The 21,709-nt window shown below is 36.7% G+C and overlaps 1 protein-coding gene across 6 annotated transcripts; it reads left to right on the top strand.

Annotated features, from left to right (window-relative positions):
- The first annotated feature begins 622 nt into the window (after nt 1-622).
- LOC112561723 (solute carrier family 43 member 3-like) lies at nt 623-15,147 on the top strand. 6 transcript variants are annotated; one of them, XM_025234374.1, is made up of 12 exons: nt 1,683-1,916; nt 4,294-4,754; nt 5,800-5,846; nt 6,352-6,428; nt 6,930-7,022; nt 7,370-7,568; nt 9,113-9,319; nt 10,249-10,350; nt 10,608-10,797; nt 11,499-11,613; nt 12,912-13,052; nt 14,886-15,147. In XM_025234374.1, the coding sequence occupies exons 2-11, from the start codon at nt 4,336-4,338 to the stop codon at nt 13,005-13,007; spliced, it is 1,545 nt and encodes a 514-aa protein (XP_025090159.1). In that variant the 5' UTR covers nt 1,683-1,916; nt 4,294-4,335; the 3' UTR covers nt 13,008-13,052; nt 14,886-15,147. The 6 variants fall into 6 exon arrangements, with proteins under 6 accessions (XP_025090149.1, XP_025090169.1, XP_025090187.1 ...); XM_025234364.1 differs by lacking the exon at nt 1,683-1,916 and adding an exon at nt 623-715 and having other exon boundaries at nt 12,912-15,147; XM_025234384.1 differs by having other exon boundaries at nt 1,681-1,887; nt 12,912-15,147.
- The last annotated feature ends 6,562 nt before the right edge of the window (nt 15,148-21,709 follow it).

Genomic DNA, 21,709 nt, shown 5'->3' with positions numbered 1-21,709 from the left:
AAACAAGTTGTACTTTATACATTAGTTAATAACTGGAACAACAGTTGTTTTATATGGATAAAAGTTTTTTTAATCAATATTATTTTAAAATTTGCATAAGATAATACTTCATTCTTTAAATGTCTTAAGTCATTGCATTTTGGAATAAGATTGATCTTGAGTAGTAAATCATCTGTACGTATGGTAATAGTTTTTCCAGTGATATAGCATCAATGTATAATGTGTGTTTTTTTTCAAATTTTTAAATGCATATTCTTGTGTGAATGTACGTTGAGGAACTAAAATTGTTTGTAGAAATGTTAACAGTTACATAAAGGTTGCATGTACAACTAATTATCACCTGATGAATTGAGGGCATTCATCAACACATTTGTTTGAACTATTGGTGTGTAGTGTACCTCTGTACTGCGTATCACTTTTTTAAAGCTTTGTGTTGAATGTCAATGAAATAAACATTTTGTCATGGAAAAGAAGACTCTTTAAAATGATGGAAAGAGAGGGTCCAAAGTAAGGATGACAAAATTACAAGTGACACTGAATCAGCAAAAGTTTACCAATGATGATACATCTGAAGTACTTGTCTCAGTCTCGTGAGTTTTATCTTGTGGATTTACTTGACCTTTATATTATAGCGGTTTTAAAAATGCCTCACAGCAGCCCGTTCTTGTCAGTGAAACATTATTCCAGTATACAGCTCATTTGATAACGCTTAATTGTAAGTATTACATTTTTAAACATAATTTTAGTTTGACTTTTTTTCGGGTAACTAGCATGCTTTTCTTTCTAGTGTAGGTATACAGGAGGCAGTGAGATTTATGATGCTGGAAACAGCACTAGATTGGCTGATATGAGCTACGGTGATGATCGATATTTTAAAACATGTCTGCTGGAAATTTTCTTATGTTTAGTTAACTTGTTCTATGTCTTTCACACAGACCTATTGTCCGTATCTATATACGCCTTAAACAAGTAGTATAAATATAGATAGGTATACTACTACTATTTTGTTTCGCATATATTAATTACATGAAACGTGGAAAATATCAATAATTATACCAGCCGAAGCTTTTTCGAACACAACCATCTCAATTAAAGCAAAAAGCGACTTTGACAGGAAATTTCGAAATTTCCAATCAAAACTTTTCTCTCTGCATAATCCTTTAAGAAGATTTTTAAAATCCCGCTGGATGTAGACAGTCTGTTTCATCTTTCCACTACTTGATCGATCGTTGCTGGGAGTGTACTTAGATTTTATGTATAGCTATAGTGACGTACATATAGACACTGTGAAGACTATGAACAATGAACATACTTCTGATCTTGTAAAGTTCGTGTTTATATTTGTTACCTTCAATGATGTCTCCTCTGAATCTTCTTTATGTGATACCAAAAGTCATTGTGCAATGATTTTTCATATAGCTGCATGGTGGTTTCTATGATTCTTTTAAATTTAGCACGCCGTCAGGTTTTTTTGGGATTAATTAATTTTGTATATATAATTCAATTGTATAACTAGAGAGAAAATTAAAAATCCCCCCTCCCTTGGTGCCTCGTAGAAATGCGGTAATGTTTCTTGTTTGACGAACACACGATACCTTATCAAAGAAAGTCTGTTTAATCCACGATCTTTGAACTCATGTAAAAATAGCAGACGACAATACGGGCAGTATGGGGGACAGTGCGGGATATCTGTTTCTTCCGGTTTTTTCTTTTTGTTGGTAGCCTCTAGAAAGCAATAACGGCAACAGCTTAAACAACAAAAACGACATTTAATTGGTGTTGAATTTTTTTTATTACAATTAAATAGGTAAACCATGTGCTATATCCGGTGTTAAAACTTAAATGGCGGGAACTAAACTGGCTGGCGCGTGTCTCGTGCAAGATCCCGTAAGATTTCTATGAAAGACCTGGTAGAGGTATAACCGCCTTACCTGATATGCATGACAGCCACGGTTTATGTTTGGTTTCTTATTTCATCGCAAGCTAGTAATACATTGATATTAAGGTGACCAGAATTTTTTGGGCCAATCCGGAGACATGTGAGAAGGGGGCTAGAATAGCGTAGACTGCATGCGTCTCAAAAAGATTTCATGCCTGATTGTGAAAATGCAATTTCGTAGTGACGTCAGGGTTCCCAGGTCCTTGCAAGGTCCTTTTAAGTCCTTTTATATTGAATTTTCGCCGAAAGGCCTTTTAAGTCCTTTTATTTGCCATGCGGTCCTTTCAAATTCTCACACAGGTCCTTACATTTTCTCTGTGACCCTTTTAAGTCCTTTTATCGATAAAATATTACCACAAATTTATTTCCGGAGTTGACTTTGGCGCAAAATACCGACGATTTTTCGCTGCATGTTTGGTCTACACATCTGTACAACACTAGTTGCCCTTCCGTATTCGCAAAAAACACTCTTTTTTTCAAAAGGTCTTTAGAAACTTACTCTTTCTTGAACTTTGATCTTCTAGTACTACTGTGCATAGCTCTATTTCTCTCTCTCTTCCCGTTAGAGTGTGTGTGTGCGAGAGAGAGACACGTGAACTGACTTTTGTATTACACCAAAGAATGGCTTTCAGGTTTTGCAATTATTATTACTTAGATTTCTAGAAAACTTGGAACATTAACAGTGTATGTTATCAGCGCGCTAAGGACACTTTTTAAGTTATCTAATCTAAATATGGCAGACAGGCATCAAAATTAACTCTTTGATTATTTATTACTAGAAATACATGTATTTGAGAACATAGAGAAGACCACAGATTCATAAATAATACATCTTTCCGACCACACAAGAGAAAAACTTCAGCATTGATGACTGTCACTTAGGTCCTTACGAATGCATGAAAGGTACTTTTAAGGTCCTTTTAAGGTCCTTTTTTGGCACCATCCCTGATCCCTGGGAACCCTGTGACGTGTGTGCGTACACAAACAAGCAAAACTTAATGCTAGATCGTGCAAGGACTGGAAATGCAGAGAATAAGTCGGACGGAGTTCTTTAAAATTGTTTTCAACATGGGATGGCTGAAAGGGGGCCGGTCATTTCGCTCCACAGCAAAAGTCAATTCATCCCAACTGGGTCCATTTCGTCCCAAGCCCAAAAGACGAATCGATCACTGGTGACAGGGTCGACGAGAGCCAGCCCGGGCCCCGGGACAGACGACCTCTCCGGGCCCCTTGTACTTGTAATCGTAAATTATTTTCCCAGTATATAATGTATGTTTACAATTCGAATCTCAGTATCTACACTTCATTCAGTAACGAAATATAGACTGCAAACATTAGGACAAGTGCACTAGGATCTACATCACTACTTGAACATAAAGTTGTTTACAAAGTGGTTAGTAAATGAGAATATGATACCCGCTGACTACACTTCTCATGACAGGCCCCAGTACCCCAGAATTGTATTCTACAGACTTGAAACTCAACTTCTGCATGTGTAATGCTTGGGTATTCTGTCCTTAGACCTTTCTTTAAAAGAAAAAGAAAAGGAGAAGAAGAAAAAAAATCCACTGACCAAGGCCGGGCCCCCTTGACAGCCGCGGGCCCGGGTACACCAGACCCCCTGTCCCCCCCTCTCGTTAGGCCTGACTGGTGAACCAAGTGTTGGCAAATGATTTCTCACTCTTGCAGTCTGGCGATACCTGTATGCAGAAAAAAAATCTTCATAATGAAGAGTCAATGCCCTCATTCATTCCACTTGCCATACACTTGATAAATTCTACTGGCTGTGATGTTTTAACCCGAGATGACCTAATGTAGCGTACCTGCTGTTGCTCTGTGTGTGTGTACTTTGTAAGAAGTGGATAGCCAAGGGGTTAGAGCAGTGGCGTCCAAACTGAGAATGCGCTGTTTCAATGCCTGATTAGCGCAACAAAATTTCCCCTGCTGACCCAGCTGGCGGGAATAGGTACCTGACTCTGAGGGTTGGGAAAGGTAAGGCAGCCTGGGAGAGGAGATGGTCACCACCTTCCAGTAAAAGCTGGCCCCGAGAAAAGTGAGGTTTCTAACACCTCACCCCTCTATGACCTGAAAAGAGTAGGGGATCACCTTTATTTTCTTTTAGTAATAATTTTGTTCAATGCAATCAACATATGTGTGTGCTGAACTGTATATTGCTAGCACATGATTTAATTAATTTAATTGCACAATCTTTGTTGTATGATTGACTAGGATTGTTTGTAGGTTTTCCTACACAGCACATTTAGCTCACCTCTTCATGGGAAGTGTGCTATACAAATTCAGTTGTTATTTTTATACTTCCTTGTTTCTATTTGATTTTTTTTTTTAAATTTCAGAACTCACTGAATTAGAAGAATTCTTCGGAGCCCTGCAATAGCATGGCACCCAGTCAACATTTGCGCTTCCTTTATGTTGTATGGGGAGTTTTGGAATGTCTCCTCTTTGGAGGTCTTTTGTTTGGATGGGGCTCAGTTGTTTTTGTTTTGAAGGAAGAGTGTATTTTTTCCCATCTTTGTCCAAACAAAACTCAAGCAAACAGAACTTTAGCAGAAGCTGAGCTTGATATTTATATGGATATCACAAGCACTATGCAAACTGGTTACAGACATCATGATGCTGCAAGTAACTACAGTTTTGTAAAAGAAAAGCAGATGGCTGGCTCTTGCAGCTGTTTAGAAAGTGATAGTGTTCTCTTTTTGGCATTTACCATTGGTACCATGATGTTTTGTGCTGGATGTGCTGCAATGGGTCTGATCAGCATCAAGTTCGGCACCCGAGTGACTCGTCTTTGTGCTCTGTGAGTTGCAGAAAGAGATTAGCATTAATTTTAATTAAAATGTTAAATCTCAAGTGTAAGATGCATAGGATGCACATGAATAGCCCAGTAGTTCTCAAAGTGTGGTCTGCACACATAAGTCAGCTGGTCCGCAGCTGACAGTCATCATATGTCAGCAAAGTGGTGTTTAAATTGCCAGATACGCTAATTAGTCCAGTATTGATTTCACACAAGTTTTAATTTTATCGATGTGCATATCGCATAAAACGTTCAGTCACCAACTAAGTCTTTATGTCACAGCACGAGCATTGTGTCATTTAACCACATCATCCGTTACCCTTAGTAACTCAGTGCACTTCCTTATTTTTAATTTTTATGTATACTTTGCAAAGAATATAATTTCATGTAAACTTATCACTATACTACTGTCACAGAAGTACATTTCGTTTTGAATTGTAATGAAACAAATGCGACAATTTAAATTTGAAATTCACGGTACAGAGTGATTGTAGGCCTTGGTGGTCCGCCGTATTGTTTACTTTAATAAAGTGGTTCACGGTCCAAAATACTTTGAGAAACACTGAGATAGCCAATGCCTCACTTTCTGCTAATCATTATTCAGACGTCCCTTGTAGGTTGTATGCTTCATATGATGCTACAGGACTGTCCCTGTGCGTGTATGGTAACAAGTTTGCCCATTATATATATATTGACCACTGGAGTAATAAATTTATCTTTTCAACAGAAATTTATAGAAAGACTAAAGGAAATTAATATTTTTACAGCTAGAATTTAACCAATGATTAGCAGATCAGCCAAAGAGCATGTTCAAATGAAAGGGGATGTGATTGTTTTCTTGTCAGCAGTACGGCTTGAATGATGTGACCTGAGTGACCTTAGAAATGTTAGTTTGTGGTAATTATGTATGTAAAGAAATGCACATTTTAGCAAGCAATGGAGAAGATGCTATTGGTAATTTTCGTCTACTAAGCTTTAGCATGGAAACATTGGCTGTGTAAAGGTGTGTTTTGGAAACTAATAATATTTTTTTTTTTAAATTTTCCAGGGCATCATTTCTTTCAGGAAGTCTCTTAACAGGGTTTACATCAAAAGGTATGAATTATGGTGTAGCAGAACTGCTTGTTTTGGACAATATATATGTCTTACCAAGATTTTATAATTTGTTTCTTCTCATCATTGAAAATTTTAATCTAACCTAACTGCTTTTTACATTTTATGCTGTATAGCAGTTGGCATATGCAGGTAATGAATTAATGCACCACATTAAATTCTAAGAAGGGTACATGTTCTGAGGGCAAGCATTAATGACAAATATCAAGATTATGCAGAAAACTTGAATAGGTGCTTCCTCGTCACTCATCTCCTGCACCACCATTTTATTTTTACTTCCTTGTATTTAAAGATTATGGTGGTGATTGAAACCTAAAAAACTTTCATTCTTACATTGGGTCTATATGGCAAATAAAAGTTACTAAAATCTCCATCTTTTAAAACTTGCCTTAGTTCTATAAATAGTGTGTGTGTCTTATAGCCACATTTTGTATTCGTGTTTACTAGTGTAGCAGCTTACATGTCTGATATATTTTTCATTTTACAGACTTCCCTTGGCTTATTTTCCCTGGTCTTTCATTTCTTGGAATAGGTGGTATCCCTTTAATGATGACCAATGCACAGGTATTTCAGATTAAAAATATCTTTAAGACCATGCTTGGTGTTTTTACCAATTTTTATGGTTTTTTTTTATATAATTGATTTAAACCTGAATTCAAGGTAGTTTCACCATATGTACAAATACTTTTATATCTATATGGTGCCATAGTGGAATGTTTACAGTGTTTATTTCCGAATGCATTAGTAGACTTTTGAAGGAATTACACAAAAAATTGTGTGCGCAAGAAATCTTGAAGTGTCCTTAGTGTTTTCAATTTTAAACAATAAATTTGGTCAGACACTATTTTTGTATGCCAGAAAAACTTCTCTTTCCTGGGACCTATTTTTCTAATGTACTTTTCTTTATACTTTTCTCATTGTTTTAAAAATAAGCAAAATAATTACATTAGAAGAAAGTTGAACAAACATTTTCAGCTCTGTTTTCAACACTACTTCATTGTAATTCACAATATGCCTCTAGCTTCAATTTTATTTTAACAATGCCAATCATTCTTTTTGCTTCAGTTTTCCGTGCTGTTCACCCATGGTAGCTCAACAGTGATGGCACTATTTTCTGGAGCTTTTGATGCTTCTTCAGGAATCATGCTCATTGTGAAGGTGATTTAGAACTTTGTTCAGCATTTGAAATTGCCTGTTAATGTTTATGTGAACATAATAGGTAAATTTCCAGAATTAAAAATTTATTTAATGAGTGGGATAGTGTTCCTTTTTCCATTTAATGTATTACATTTTTGATACTTTTCCTTTCCTGTATTTCAGTGTTTTCAGCCTCAAGCCTGTTGTAGCATGTACTCTTTATCTGTCTGTTTCAAACATTTGATGAACGCTTTCCACAAATGGGATAGTTGGTCAGTATAAGCAGTAGTAGTTAATTTAAATTAGACTTTTGTGCATATAATTTCCATATCACATTTTAAATGTAACACTTTTATGCATTCTCCTAGCTGATTTATGAAAGGGGTGTGGCATTCAAATGGTCCATGCTGTTCATCTCAAGTTTACACCTGCTGACTTTGGTGAACACTTTCTGCTTTTTACCTCGGGACTTTATCCGCAAACCCACCCCAAGAAATGTGGGCTCAGGTGAGCAAGGGGTTGAGCTCATCACTAAGACATCGCCAAGTGATGCATGCCCTGTCAGCGGTAGGTGTCATTCTTTCTCCTTGGCGATATTCAAAACATTTGAAAACATGAAAACAAACCCATATGATTTCTATCATTCCCATATGAAAGCAAATCTCCCAAGAAGTGAGCTACAAATAGATAATACCTGATAGGAAAATAAACATTCAAGAATTTTAAGGCTTTCCTGGATTCTTGAGGATGATGATGATTTTTTTTTTTTTTGGCGGTGAGATGGGATGCCAACAAAAATTTGGGTTTATACACAATAAACTAAGTAAAAGACAGTGTCTAGTTAGATTGTGCTGTTTTTATTACCATTTTACAGATTTGCCCAACCACTATTCCCCACCCCCAAAGATAACATTCAGGTAGCATAAATTCAATTTCAATGAACTATTAAATATTTACAGCTGTTGTATCTGTTTAAGTATGGTCTTTAAAGGACAAACAGGTGAAATAATGAGCTTAAAGAACATAATGAAGAGTCAATGCCTAAAATAGTAAGGTACATCTGCAAGCCAAATACCAGGAATTCTGAAGATGTATGGGCTCCTGTGATTTGTTAAGCAGGGCACCATAAGTGCTAATATAATGTGCATTGTATTTAGTCATTAGAAGATTATTTTCTATCTCAAAGAACATTTTTGAAAGTAAAGTCACCAAGTTGGATTTTGTATATGACAATACTTTGACTTTACTCATCCACTTTTTAATCTAGAGGAATACATATAAGCAATGTGGACTGAACAATTATGTAGGAATTATAATAGGTGAAAGTGTACACTTTGCACGTCAAAGAGCATAAATAGATGTTCTCTCTTCTGAAAAATGCTGGAATCTTGTTAGAAGGCATTTTGTTTTTAATAGAGTGTGGTCATACTGCATCCTTTGTAATGACCTACTTAGTATAAAAAGAAAAGTTTAAACTGCCATAGAGAATACAGCATCAGTCACCGTCTCACTGATCACATGAGTTGTTGACAATCAGAAGTTAACAGGAAGGCTAGTTAAGAATTATTTTACCATGCAGTTTTCTTCCTTCATCCATGCTTAGGCATTGTAAAGATAACAGTAAACCCTTTTTGCTCTTAAAAAATATTTGACATGTTTTTGAAGAAAAAGCTTGGTGTAAATCATATTAACTTGTTCAACAGAGATATATTTTTTTTCATTGGGAGTTCATGAACTAAACAAAGCAATGAACTAAACAACATGATCCCCCTAACATGTGCCTACCTGCTAGGTAGCCTCTAATCCATCTAAGCAATTCAGGGAGGAAATAATTCCGTTATTTTTCAAGAAATTATAAATATAAATTGGTTACAATGGACATGTCTTTAGCTAATTAGAAAAAAGTATAGAAATTTTGTGAATTCTATGAGTTCATGCATGTTTGGTTTCACAACTGCAAATGAATTATCTCTTTCAGAATTTATTGCTAGAATTATCTTGTGAAAGACTGAAGGATAATCTTATCTGTTCCCAACACTGAAACTGATACTGAGATTGAGTTTAAGAGGTGTTATTTTTAGTATTAAATTTTTACTGTGATCCAATGACAGGTACTAAAGAAGAGGGGGCATGCTTAACATCTGATGAGAATAAAGAGGATAAAGAAGAGAAAGAAGGGCTTCCTTCCGTCATATCCTGCATCTTGTCTCCAGTCTACCTTTTCCATGTTGTCTGGCTTTCGGTTTTGCAGTTGCGCTTCTACTATTTTATTGCATCCTTTAACAGTTGGCTTACTGCTCTTGTTGCCTCAAGTGAAGGTCATTACTTATAAATGTTTTGATTAGAATATTATTTATAGTGTATAGTACCATATCTGCTCAGTTTTTCATTTGTTAGCCATATCCAACCAAACATTAAGGTGAGAAACTTTAAAAACCGCTTTTGAATGACTTATGTCAAATCAGAGAATGACATTTTGTCTTGAGAAATTTGTGGTTCCTGAGATGAAGCTTCTAGTCATACAGATTTTACTCAGGCATGTAGAGTCAGGCACATGACCAATCAGTCTTTAGTTGATTATCATTAAAGTAGATTGTAACATTTGAAAAAGAAATTATGTTTACACCTTTTTTTTTTGCAGCATAAGACTGTTATTTACAGAACAGTTTGCTTAGCAAAATAGAAATGACACATGCCACCATCTTTTTATTGTTTTCTGAGAACTATATATATATTTCAAGGGAAGCAAATCTACCAAAAAAATTCAGTTTTTAGATGCAGCAGCTTTTATAAATATATAACTGGAAAAATAGTGTCCTGAAGTAAAGCATTTTGTACTTAAAATTGCATACTTTGCTGTCAGCATTTAAGGGATGATTTTGAAGAAACTGACGTAGAAAATAAAGAGGACATGCTTGCCAGAGTCAAAAGATAAAGTGTATATTTCATAGAACTATAAGTATTTGTGATTACCAAAGGAGAACATTTTGCATGCAGAAATTTCTTCATACCAGCTTAGCTGTCATTGTATTGATAACATGGAACTGTAGGGTTATACATATGATAGCTTTTCAGCCACTGGAAATTTATCAAACACTTCATGTGAAGGGGTATCTTAAATATATGTAGAAACAGAATTATATTTTATGCTAGAAATATATAGAATATATATTTATATAAATATATAGAATTATACAGCAATAGGCTGATTTAAAAAACATGACTTTTATTTCTCTTTTTATTCCAGTTAGCCATTACACAAATGCGTTGATGTACACCATGATTTGTGGATGCTTCATGGCTCCTTTGTCTGGACTTGTTTACGATTTCAACAAACGTTTCTTTTGTGGTTAGTTTGCATTATTATCAGTCTTATATTCCTGTATACATTGTCCATATTTCAAAATTTACTCCCTCTCTCAGCTGATAGTGACAAATGATGGTTTTGAAGAGTTAGTATGAAGTAAGTCTTATGTTACTAACAGTCTTTGATATTAGTCCTAGAGATCTTGTTTTTAAAAGTAAAATTATAACTCGCATTATACTTTTATCATGTTTGGATGTGACGTACAAGATAATAAGTAATTCTTTGTTTTGTTTGTATAGAGAGCAAGTCTAAGTTGAGACGTGACTTGATGCCATCTGTACTTCCGCTAGCCTTGACTGGACTGTTTGGCATAATGGTGTCAATACTAGTGCTTATTCAAGACACTCGTGTTCTTTACCTGACGTTTATCTTTGTTACCATCTTCCGCTCCTTCTTGTACAGCATGGCAGCTGCCTATATTGGTGTCATGTGAGTAGAATTAACCACATAAACTTTTCAAGACGATTTTCTTTTCCAAGTCTAGCATATAAAAATATATACCACTACACAAAAATTGGGCTTTATTAAAATGAGTAATTTTTTCATTTTCACATGACAGCAAAAAGTAGAAGAAAAAATAGAGTTTCTATCTTAATCAGTTTTCAAGATATTGCTGTTTGATTTTGTGGTGTGCATCACAGCTATAACAAATTTATTTTGGACTGTGTTTGAGGTTTTCATATACAGCAGCTTGAAACATTAGAAGTCTTTAGTCTTTGAGTACTTTATATGAAAAATTACAAACACTGACTTTCTGCTCAAGTGACTTAAAAATTAATTTGCAAAATGATATACGGCAAAAAACATTTTTTTTTCTTTATGGTGATTCAGAAGTGAATTTTCTTTTTCTGATGGTCCATAAATTACTTTTTAATGAAAACAAGCGATTTTTGTGTGAGCACCTACTTTTTACCAGTGGGAATGTGTGTGCCAATACCTAGTGAAAATTGGAAAATGAACAAATAAAAAGCATATTTTACAGTTTGATTGCTTGGGAATTTTTCAAGGTTATCAGATTTTATCAGTAGTTGGACAAAGAATTTAGTGCATGCAGCAAAATACAAATTTTTTTAGTATGATCATATTGTGCTGTTATACAGATATCTCAGTGATGCAAATCTGTCATGTAGGTTCCCCAGTGAGTACTTTGGAATCATGTATGGTGTTATGATCATACTTGCGGGTATCTTTGGTTTGGCACAGTATGGTCTTTTCTCATGGGCTGAGGCAGCTGGATTTTCAGTAGTAAGTATCTTGTACCACTTTTTATATTACTTTCCAAAGACAAGAATAGAAATGTGATAATTATTTTTTCAATGTAGTCAGATGTACAAAAAGGATTATAATGTCTTTATCATAAGGGATATTGTTTCAAAGGGTTAAAAAAAAAACCCAAAAACACTGAAATGAGGAGGGGGAAGGAGCATTGGTTTCTGTACCCAAAGAAACACTTTTCAGCCAGGTTGATACCCATAAGTGGGTACTTAGGAAAGGTAAAGCAGTAAGGGAGAGGAGATGGACAGTGCCCTAACAAAAGCTGATCCCACCATAATGAAGGGAACTAACGCTTAGCCACACCTGTGACTATAAGGTCACAGGAGCACCTTTATCATTTTTATCCATAGCTTAGCTGGCCATAGGGGTAGTAAGCTGTAAGTTTACCTTGTCTCACCATGTCTTGGGAATTGCATATAGAAAGCAGAGGTCAATCCTCTTCTGTTGCCTTTGCCTTCCCTTATAAATCAGGTTCTCGTTTCTAGGATGTGGGCATGAGGTGTTTTCCACTCACATGTTCAGGCAACCTTAGAGCCAGCTGCTCCTAAAAAATATTGGATCAGCAGTTTTGAAAAAAAAGTCAGTAAACGTACAAATATAGCAACTAAATCATAAAAGATTTTTGTTGATAAAAGATGTAAACAAGTCTGGTGGACACTAGGAACATTGTATTTAGCATTCTTCTGCATAAAATGTTTCAAAGAACTGGCCGTCTTTGATTTAAGATAGAACAGAATTTTTTTGTTTGTGAGATAAAAACAACTGAAAAGTTAAAGTCTAGATGTCTTTTCTAAACAAATGGGATGCTTCTTACTGATTCTTCTCCCTGCCCACTCCAAGGGGTTGCACCTGAAAAGCAAAGGTCAACCTGTAAAAGTCAGGAGAATGATGACAACCAGGAGGCTGTGGGACTTTTACTGTGCCTTATACAACATGAGACTATGTAAAAGTTGATGGAATTCATGTGAAACTGTTGCTAGTAACCATGTTATTTAAGATTATATTACTTTTGTAAATTTCTTACATATTATAGAAACATGTTTGTAGTGCAACATTGCATTGATTATGAAATGTATACTGTGCCAAGTAATCAAAAAGTGGTTGCACAAAGGAAAGATCCAGTGAGTTTGATCTATCTTCTTCCTATTCACTCCCAAAGGACAGGATAAGTTTGATCTATAGCTGTGTTTTAAATTAAATCTGCATAGTTTTGGTAAATGCTGTGCTAAACTTAACCTAACTACTTTGTGGGATTTTTTTCTCTCTAGGTAAACCAGTTTTTGGTTGCCTTTGTGGCCTTGGGACTGGTGCATCCTCTTTACCAGTGGTTTGCCTGTTATCGTGCTGAATCTCAAGCACAATGAAATATTGCACTGAATCTTTAGTTTAACTTATACACTACTTTAAAGGTACGAAGTTGTGTTTTCGTTGCTTTTTTAAAAGTATTTTTTCCCTTTTTTTTTTTTAATGACAAGTGAAGGTAACAATGACAACATTTTACGACTGTAGGTTGCTCCTAGTTAAACAAGATCAACAGTTCAGAATTACTAATTGTGGTTCATAAGCCAAAACGAAAAATTTTTCTGTATGATTTCACCTCATGCATATTTGAGGGTTTCAAAAACAAAGAGTAATGCACTATTACCTCTCCAAAATGATGAAATCTACAGTGGCAAATACCTTGGATTCAATTTTTTTTCCCAGGTGTACTAGTGTCCACATATTTTATATCTGTAGCCCCAAAGTTTGACAATTCTCTAATTTGTTAGGTGGAAAAATGTGGAATTAACATGTTAAAAACACCTGTATCTTTTGAACTACTAAAGATACAGCTACAAAATTCATCAGTATTGTTTAAGGGTATGCGTAAATCCGTTGTAAAACATTTACTCTAAATTACAAGGAAGAGAAAATGGATAAAAATGAAATTAAAAATGTCCATGCATTCACTAATTTGCTGAATACTACATCCAGGTATGAATTCTTAATTCCATTATTGAATAAGAAGTCTAGTAAGTTCTAGAGTTCTAGCAATAAGAAATTTTAGGTCATAATTTTTAAAAGCAATTTACAAATCTTTTAAGGTTCAAAAACTGATCATGTGTGCAAAATCACAAACTCCAAACTAATATTAATGGGCTTATTTTTCACTTCTATAGATCATATAAGAACAGCCACATTTCTGGATTGCAGTAGATTAAAAAATATAAATCATCTACACTTCAAATAACAGCACATCATTGCTGGAATGATGCAAACCTTGGTGCAAGTGAAGCCTAAAGATGACATGTTTAAGAAATCACTTTCAGTCTGAATATAAGTGAATCTATTTGCTAAATAATGTATGGCTTTTTCACAAATATGTCAAATCTTTTACATGCAGTTAACTAAATGTGCATATGTTACATATCTGTGCATATGTAGACACAACTGAAGTATTTTCTGTTCTGTACATGATGCACAAATTATTGGGAAAGCAGAGCCATCTGTTTTGGGTCTGACTGTTAGCTACAGTCAGTCCTGCTAAAGGGCCTCACCTCTCAGCTATGCAACAGCCAGATTGGTCACATCTGGCCAACAGCAGAATTGCAATCATCATAGGTGATGAGCAACTTGAATTTAGCCTTGCTTGGATAGATGAATTACCTAATTTTGGCAGTCTTTTGTGGTAGAGTTCAGATGCATTGGCCAGCTTTTGTTAAACTTGAAACAAGGGAAAGAAGTGATATTAGCCAATTTATGTCAATTTCATCACAAGAAATAAATCTCCGACATAAGCAAGGCAAGCATAGTCTAGAATAGGAGATAAGTATTAGCAAGAGTTCATAGTGCTTTTTCAGCATGTAGAGTTATATATTTTTATAAAAGAAGCAAAAATAAACTATTGTGATTTTTGATAATATGCTAGTTTTAAAACAGGGTGTCATTTTGAGGTAAAATATCACTTAACTGTCTTTCAAACTTCAAATCCCTGTTCTTGCTTGGAAGTGGTTTTCATTTTTCAAAAGAAATTTTGTGCATTTATTTTCCCGATATGCTTAGACATTGCTTAATTTCTGATTTGGTTTTAGATTTGTACATACATATCTGTGTTAAAGACCTACCTGATTGGTGAGACATATCATGCTTAAGAGACTCCTTTTATATCCCTTATTAATACTTCAAACATGAAATTGTGTGGAGAAATATGAATCTCAAGAAATTAAATAAAAGTGATCTCGCCTGTTCAAATGTCCATTTAGGCCTGAAGCTGTGTGTGACATCCCTACCAGCAGTATCATCGCTGATACAAGTTGACTTAGAAGATACTAAATCTTGAAAGCCCAAGTGCAGATATGGAAACTATTGTGTCAATGAATACACAGGAAAGCAGTGACGTAATAAGTGTGCACACGTTTCTAAAAGATTCATTGTACAGAAGACAATAGATCAACTTCGTTTGTGCATGTAGAGCTGACATGCAAATGTGGCTATGCTCCTGAATGTTACTCAAATATATATATGCTGAAAAGCAAGATGGTTTTGAGGTACTGCAAAAGCGTATTCTTCCAGGGTCTGTGCCTGCTATACAGAAGCATGCTTTTTCTCGTCCAGCAACATAGAGTTGCTGCACAATCACCTGAAATTATCATAATAATTGTACTTCATATTCAACTTTTCAAGCTAGTATTATAGCTGATTGGCTACACAGTTAGATTGTTAGTGATGTGCACACAGTAAATTAAAATGAATATCAGCAACAGGGTTCCCAAAAATATATATCTACTTTTCCATTTTTTTTAAAAAATTTTGTGAGCAAAATTCTTTTTCTGTTACACCAATGACCATATTAGCTTTTATGCCCATATACAACCTGAAAATCAGTCTCAGTGATAAATTTTCACACTTGAGGCTTTTATAACAGCACAAAAGTAAATGAAAAACAAATTCTAATAAGTCATCTGGGCTATGACAAAATTTGACAAATGTGAATGATGCTTACCAGATTGTATTGTGAAGTCTTTAAGCATATAAGCCTTTATAAGGTTTACTACGTTAAGGCTAGAGAACAGCACTTTCACACTTTACTACGAGGCATGATAAATGATGATTGTCTGATGACTTCAATGTATTGCTCCACCTGGCCATTATGGACACCACTGGCTGTGACATGGCATGTTATTCATGTGCAGAGAGAGATTTTGCAGGACTAGCAATATCATTGCTACATACCAGAATCTGTTTATAACTTGGACCAATCAGGAAGGTCTAGCACACCATTCTTTTCCTTAGATAAAAGTTTGAAAAGGCATTTTAATGTTAAATTATAATCATAACTCGAATGACATTCTTCGAAGACTTTTTTCTATTTGAAATGTAGACTTTATATAAATTATATTTTATCCGAAGCCAAAGGATGACTGCATATTTACAGTTTAATATTGATGAAATGTGTGCTTGGCAGTTTTTGCTTGCGATGTTTTTTCATGCGATGTTTTTTCACCTAATGTGCACAAATTTAAGTTAGATTTTTGTCACAAATACTAAGAGGATGTGACAAAAATCTAACTGTAGTATGTTGGACACTTACCAAGCTTCAGGCATTGAGATGCATTCTACTTGTATTATATTGTGAGGCTGGAGAGAGCATTTTCCCTGCTTCTGTTGATTTCAGATCTGATTGTAAAGAAAAACTTGCCTTGAAACTTAGCAGTGTTGACTTTAAATTGTTTAAATTGTTATTAATAGGTCCCCCCCTCCCCTTAACATTTTCCATGACATTTAGATGATTAGAGATCAGTAGTGCCATTATGGAATGTTTCACAATTTCTTGTTAGCATTTTGTCCTTGATGAATTTTGTGCATGCATGCATGCAAGAATGCAGTTTTTGTCGTTTAAATTGTGAGATATAGTTTAGTCCTTTTTACTGCTCGAGGAGCTTAGGGCCACAGCAACACCTCGCCAGTGGACCTGGTTTTGGGCAGCCCCCCCTCATTTGGGCCCATGTGGTTCCGACTTCCTTTGCCTCGCTCTCTACTGTTATTTTCTGAGACTGCTTTGGTCTCCCAACTCTCCTCTTCCCCTGAGGGTTCCAGTCAAGTGCCTGCTTGGCAATGGTGTCAGCTGGTTTGCGCATGGTGTGCCCTATCCAGCCCCATTTGCACGTTTTTGATGACTTGGGTATCTGGTTGGTTCTTTTCCACAGTCTGCTGTTAGAGATCTTTTCAGGCCATCTTATTTATTCCTAGAATATGGCGTTGGTAAAGGTCTGCAGCTTCTTGTTGATGGTATTTGTCACTCTCCAGGTTTCAGAACCATACAATACGACTGCCTTCATATTATTGTTGTTGAAGATGTGTTTTTTCTGCAGAAGGATAATGCTTGGAAGTTCCAGATGGGGTGTAGGCTGTTGAAAGCATGCTAGGCCTTGTTGATGTGGCTATTTGTGAGATATGAAGCAGTATAATTATTCCTCCCCTTTCACATTTTATTTTATATATATATACAGTTGAGTTCTTTCATTCTGATCTCTGCTAAAAGATGCCAAGTATATACCACACCAAAAGTGGACTTTTTTTGATGTTTTGTGGGTTTTTTTTAATCAGAATGAAAGGTTATTGTTATATCGTTTTAGCTAAGGTTAAGATATTTATACATTAATTATTCTAAAGATACACTATGTTAATTTTTGTATACTTTTTTCACACACACATGAGGTTTGATTTCACATACCTTTTACACATGCACATCCGCTAAGTAAATTTATATGAGCTAATATATTTATACCTAATTCTCTGTCTCTTGATGGGCAAATCATTTATATACCTTTGAGGCATTTTTTTTTATTTATTTGGAGTTCTACATGAATTGTTCACATTTGTACAAGATGGAAAAAGCTGCCATCAAGACCTGATCTCCAGTTTGCTGGTTTTGGTTTGTTACAAGATATTTTTCAAAAATATGAGCAAATAATTTGATTTTTTTCTTTTGAAGATAAAAGGTTTTTGACATTTTACCATTTGCACTCAAATTTTGAAAAGAAATCTACCTCCCTATTTGTGTGATATCAAAGTGGTCTAAAGGACATCAAAAAGTCTGAGGTCATGTGAGTTTTGGAAAAAAAACAATGGGCAAATTCATGACAGCAGCAAGAGAGCTTAGTGACTCGGACTAGCCTTAATAAATGAAAAGTGCATCTGAGCTTTTGAAATCTTTTAAAAGTGTGCGTTAAGTGTGAAGTGTGTATATTTATTTCCTGTGCTATATTTAAAAGAGAATGCAGTTAATTCGCTATGTATACCAGAAGATTGCTTTTTGTGTGAAATATATACTACTTTATGAAGTGATGCGTACTTTGTTAATACATGTATGCGCTTGTGTCTGTCGTGCTTTGACTGGTGAAGCAGATGCACTGTGTGATTGACAACAGCTCGTGGGATCGAGTGCACATAATTGTCAAGAGCAACAAGCTGCTCTGGTTTTCGCGGCATGTGCCACTTTTGTCTGGAGGCATGTAGAAGCCAGACGACGTGCATGCTTTGAGCGTGCTTAAACTCGGTGAGAGGCAGGAGGGAGTAAGGGCAAACTCAGTTCGCCTCAAAGTGTTCTTTGTGTGTGACCTTGACCGGGCTAGCTCGCGTTCAAGAGTCAAGGTCGAGTTCAGCAGTTGTCTCGCATGTAGATGTTGTTACGGTAAGGTATGTAACAAAACAGCTAATAACTGTCGATATTCGAAAGGTGTTAGAGAGTAAGTCGAGTCTGGTTTAAAAGTACTGTAAAGAGTCCCACCCCCCCAAAAAAAATGACGGGGCTGAATTCCGTGCAAAATTCTGTCCCCACCCCTTTATTCCCTTCTTGGACACCGGCGACAAAGGTCGCAATGCAATGAAATAAAGCTGTATAATCACGGATGAACCTCCATGGAATAACCTTTAATTAAATTATCTTAGTTTTGTGGGCAGTAGCCTTGGTGTCGTAGCTGAGTCCATCTGTGGTCAAGATTTTAAGCCGAAGTGAGGGAGAGAGAAGGGTGGGGACTGAACGAGCAACTGACCAGTGGAGTAACAAAGTATTTTTACTTGATTATTGCACGTATGGAGAAGAGAACAAAGTGCTTCTTACAAAGAATCTCCTGATAAATTGTTAAACCTTTTTTTTCTGCTTATATACGGGGTTGAAGATTTCTTTTTAACCCTTCACTCGTACGTTTTTGTAAGTGGAACAAGCAGCTTGATGGTACAGTGGAATGATCGCTTTGGTCGCTCGTCAGCAAACTTATAAAAAAAAAAATGCTAATCGTGAGTTTTACACAGGACATCGATACCACTTGCTATGCTGCTTGATTAATCTTTTGATGATTCTTCGTGTTGTCGGTTTCATCACGTGGCGAAGTGCTGTATTTTGACCTGAGATGGGAAATTTCAGCTTTGACAGTGGTAGCCGCTCGGCATGCAAAAGAGAACGGATGTTAAGATTATCTTGTGGGACATTCTCACCTACAGGTCTCTGCAACATCCTGCCTTGCCGGCAACAGCACGAAGCAAAGACTATAACGATTGCCAGTCAAAAAACTGAACAGGATGTATAGCGGGTGTTGTAAATTTGTTATTGCACCCGTCCACCCCGAAAACATGCTGTTGTACGTTCTTTGTAAAACTTTAGTCTGGGGACCTGGGACCAGGCTATCGGATAGGAGAGTGGCCTCCAGATACTGAGGTTAGCTGGCTGGCTTCCCTGGACGTGTATGCAGGACACCCCTTTAGCCAGTCGGTCCGAAAGAGCAGGTGATGCAGCGCCCCACAGAAGAAGACATCGCTTGTGTCCAGTCGTGTGCATACCAAGAGATTTAGCCCTATGGTGGGATCCCCAGTAAACTCCCCCTCCCCATGAATTAAGGACAGATAACCCTGAAATAAACCCCGAGTGCTGTGGATGCTGGACCTCGCAGCAAGTCATCATAACATTTGGAGACCTTACATACAAATGGTGTTCTCTCTGTGAAGAACCACCAAACAGGTACAGCGACTGTAGGTCCCTCCAACATCCTGTGGAGCCGGTGGAGGAGAAGAGAAAACAGCTGGTCAAAAATAACCCCAATATTACCATCATGTGCTAGAATGTAGAAGAGGTTCATAACAAAAAGACTACAAAACATGCATCAAAACAACAAAGCTGCCGCATTCGAAGACATCTTTGCGAGAGGGAAAGCCATTCTAAATCAAAGGGTGCCACGCTTTTTGTAGTGACCACCAAGGCAAGAGAGAAAGGTGGAGTGTGGCCCTTAGAAACAACCTGCACTTCTGGTGAAACCAGAAAGGGCCTGAGGTCATTGAAGTCAAGGTAACAACTCGAGATCATGTCATCGATAGAGTCAATTGCTATTGTTCTACCAGAAATATGTGTTTGCACACATGTATAGTTCCGGCTTTCCACTTGGCTGAGACCAGGAACATTTAAACGTATCCGTGTACACTTTTAACTTCTCTTTTGTTGACCTCTTCGTGCACGCTGATGTTAGTTTGTATGCGTGTATCTCTAGAACACTAAGGGGTATTCACATAGAAATGGGGAACTTTTATCTCGCACTTCACCCAATAAATAAAAGGAAAAAAAAACCCAAACTTCGTACCCACCTAATCATTTTTTAAACATCCATCCCCGCTGTAAGAAAGCAGACGACTGCATGTACGTATTCCTGACAATTTTTAGAAAGCCTCGGCGAGTCATCGCGATTGAAAGTTTGCTATTTGAATTCTCAGGATATTGCGAAGTTTTTCTTCCGGTTTGGTCGGATATTGGCGAGATTATTTGCTCTGTGTCCGCGCGCACTTTCTTTTCGCCAAGGCGCGTGGAATCGCATCGTCAGAGAAAGGTTCGCAGGAGCTACTCCAGACACAACCGATGGACCTAAAATACTGAAACTAATTTTTGACCCATGACTTCAAACGAAGAAACTCTACCTTGACTTGTAGCTGCCAATAGATGCTAAACTATAAAGATGTCAGCCTATCTTTGTAACTTACAGTTGAAATTAAAATTTAAAACAAGCGGCACTTCTCCCATATATTCAGTTGTTTTAAATGTCCCCAACCCTTCTTTACACTTACACTTGTTTTCTGTCCCAATCTGAAGTATTTCACCTACACCTGCTCACAATGAAATCACTAAACTTAGCTAGAGCCAACTTCCCCAGCATTCCAAGACTTGTTTTATTCTCTACACTCTACTCTATCATCTGTGCAAAATTAAGAACTCTCTAACTTAGGATTTACATATTTCTAATGTAAGGATATCTGAGATGGATTCCCCGTTACTAACAATAACATGTTAGCCCTAATCAGATATTAACTTTTATTTCAAGAACATATCAAGTGGATGCAAACGAGGGTTCAAACAACATACACACGGTTTATCAGGCGTCGCCCGAGGGACTGTCGGTGCACGGTGCATCGCGCGGAGAGATCAAAGGAAGGAAGGAAAGCGCGAGATGCCGCTGGCCGTTTGTAGACAAGCGGGAGATAACTTTGCGGTGGTGCATCCGCCATGCCACTCGCCCTCTTCCTTTCTGTCTCTCGCTCTTTTAGACGATTTGCTTAAATTGCGATGTGGTCCACGTTTGCTCTGCGTGGTGGAGGTATCTGCCATTTCTTCTGCGTAATATTTTCCCCTTTAGAATCATCGGAAATATGTAAGATCGGAAAAATAAGCATCAATATGCTTAGGGAGCAACGCACATTGACCAAACATGGCCGAGCCGTAATCAATAGGAATATTCCTCACAAATTTGATGATCGGACAAACGGCAAGGTTTTGATTGGTTCCAACTGCCCATCCTCCGCCTCTCTCTCTCACACACACATATTTTGCTCTTGTTTATAAAACATACATATATAGATATAAATATCGTCAACCCGCGTGATGTTTTCCCAACAACAACCTACAGTGTTGTCTATAGACTAGTTTGTACCCAGGTATTACAATGCACCGACTAACAAGACTCATATACTTGGTCTTAGCCAGAAGTTACTCAGTAGACAATGAAACACTCCTCGCTTGCCACAACGCGCTGAGAGAGGAAGAGGTCCA

The sequence above is a fragment of the Pomacea canaliculata genome, linkage group LG1, assembly GCF_003073045.1.
Source record: "Pomacea canaliculata isolate SZHN2017 linkage group LG1, ASM307304v1, whole genome shotgun sequence".
Classification (NCBI taxonomy): domain Eukaryota; kingdom Metazoa; phylum Mollusca; class Gastropoda; order Architaenioglossa; family Ampullariidae; genus Pomacea; species Pomacea canaliculata.
This window is presented reverse-complemented; position numbering and strand designations above follow the sequence as displayed.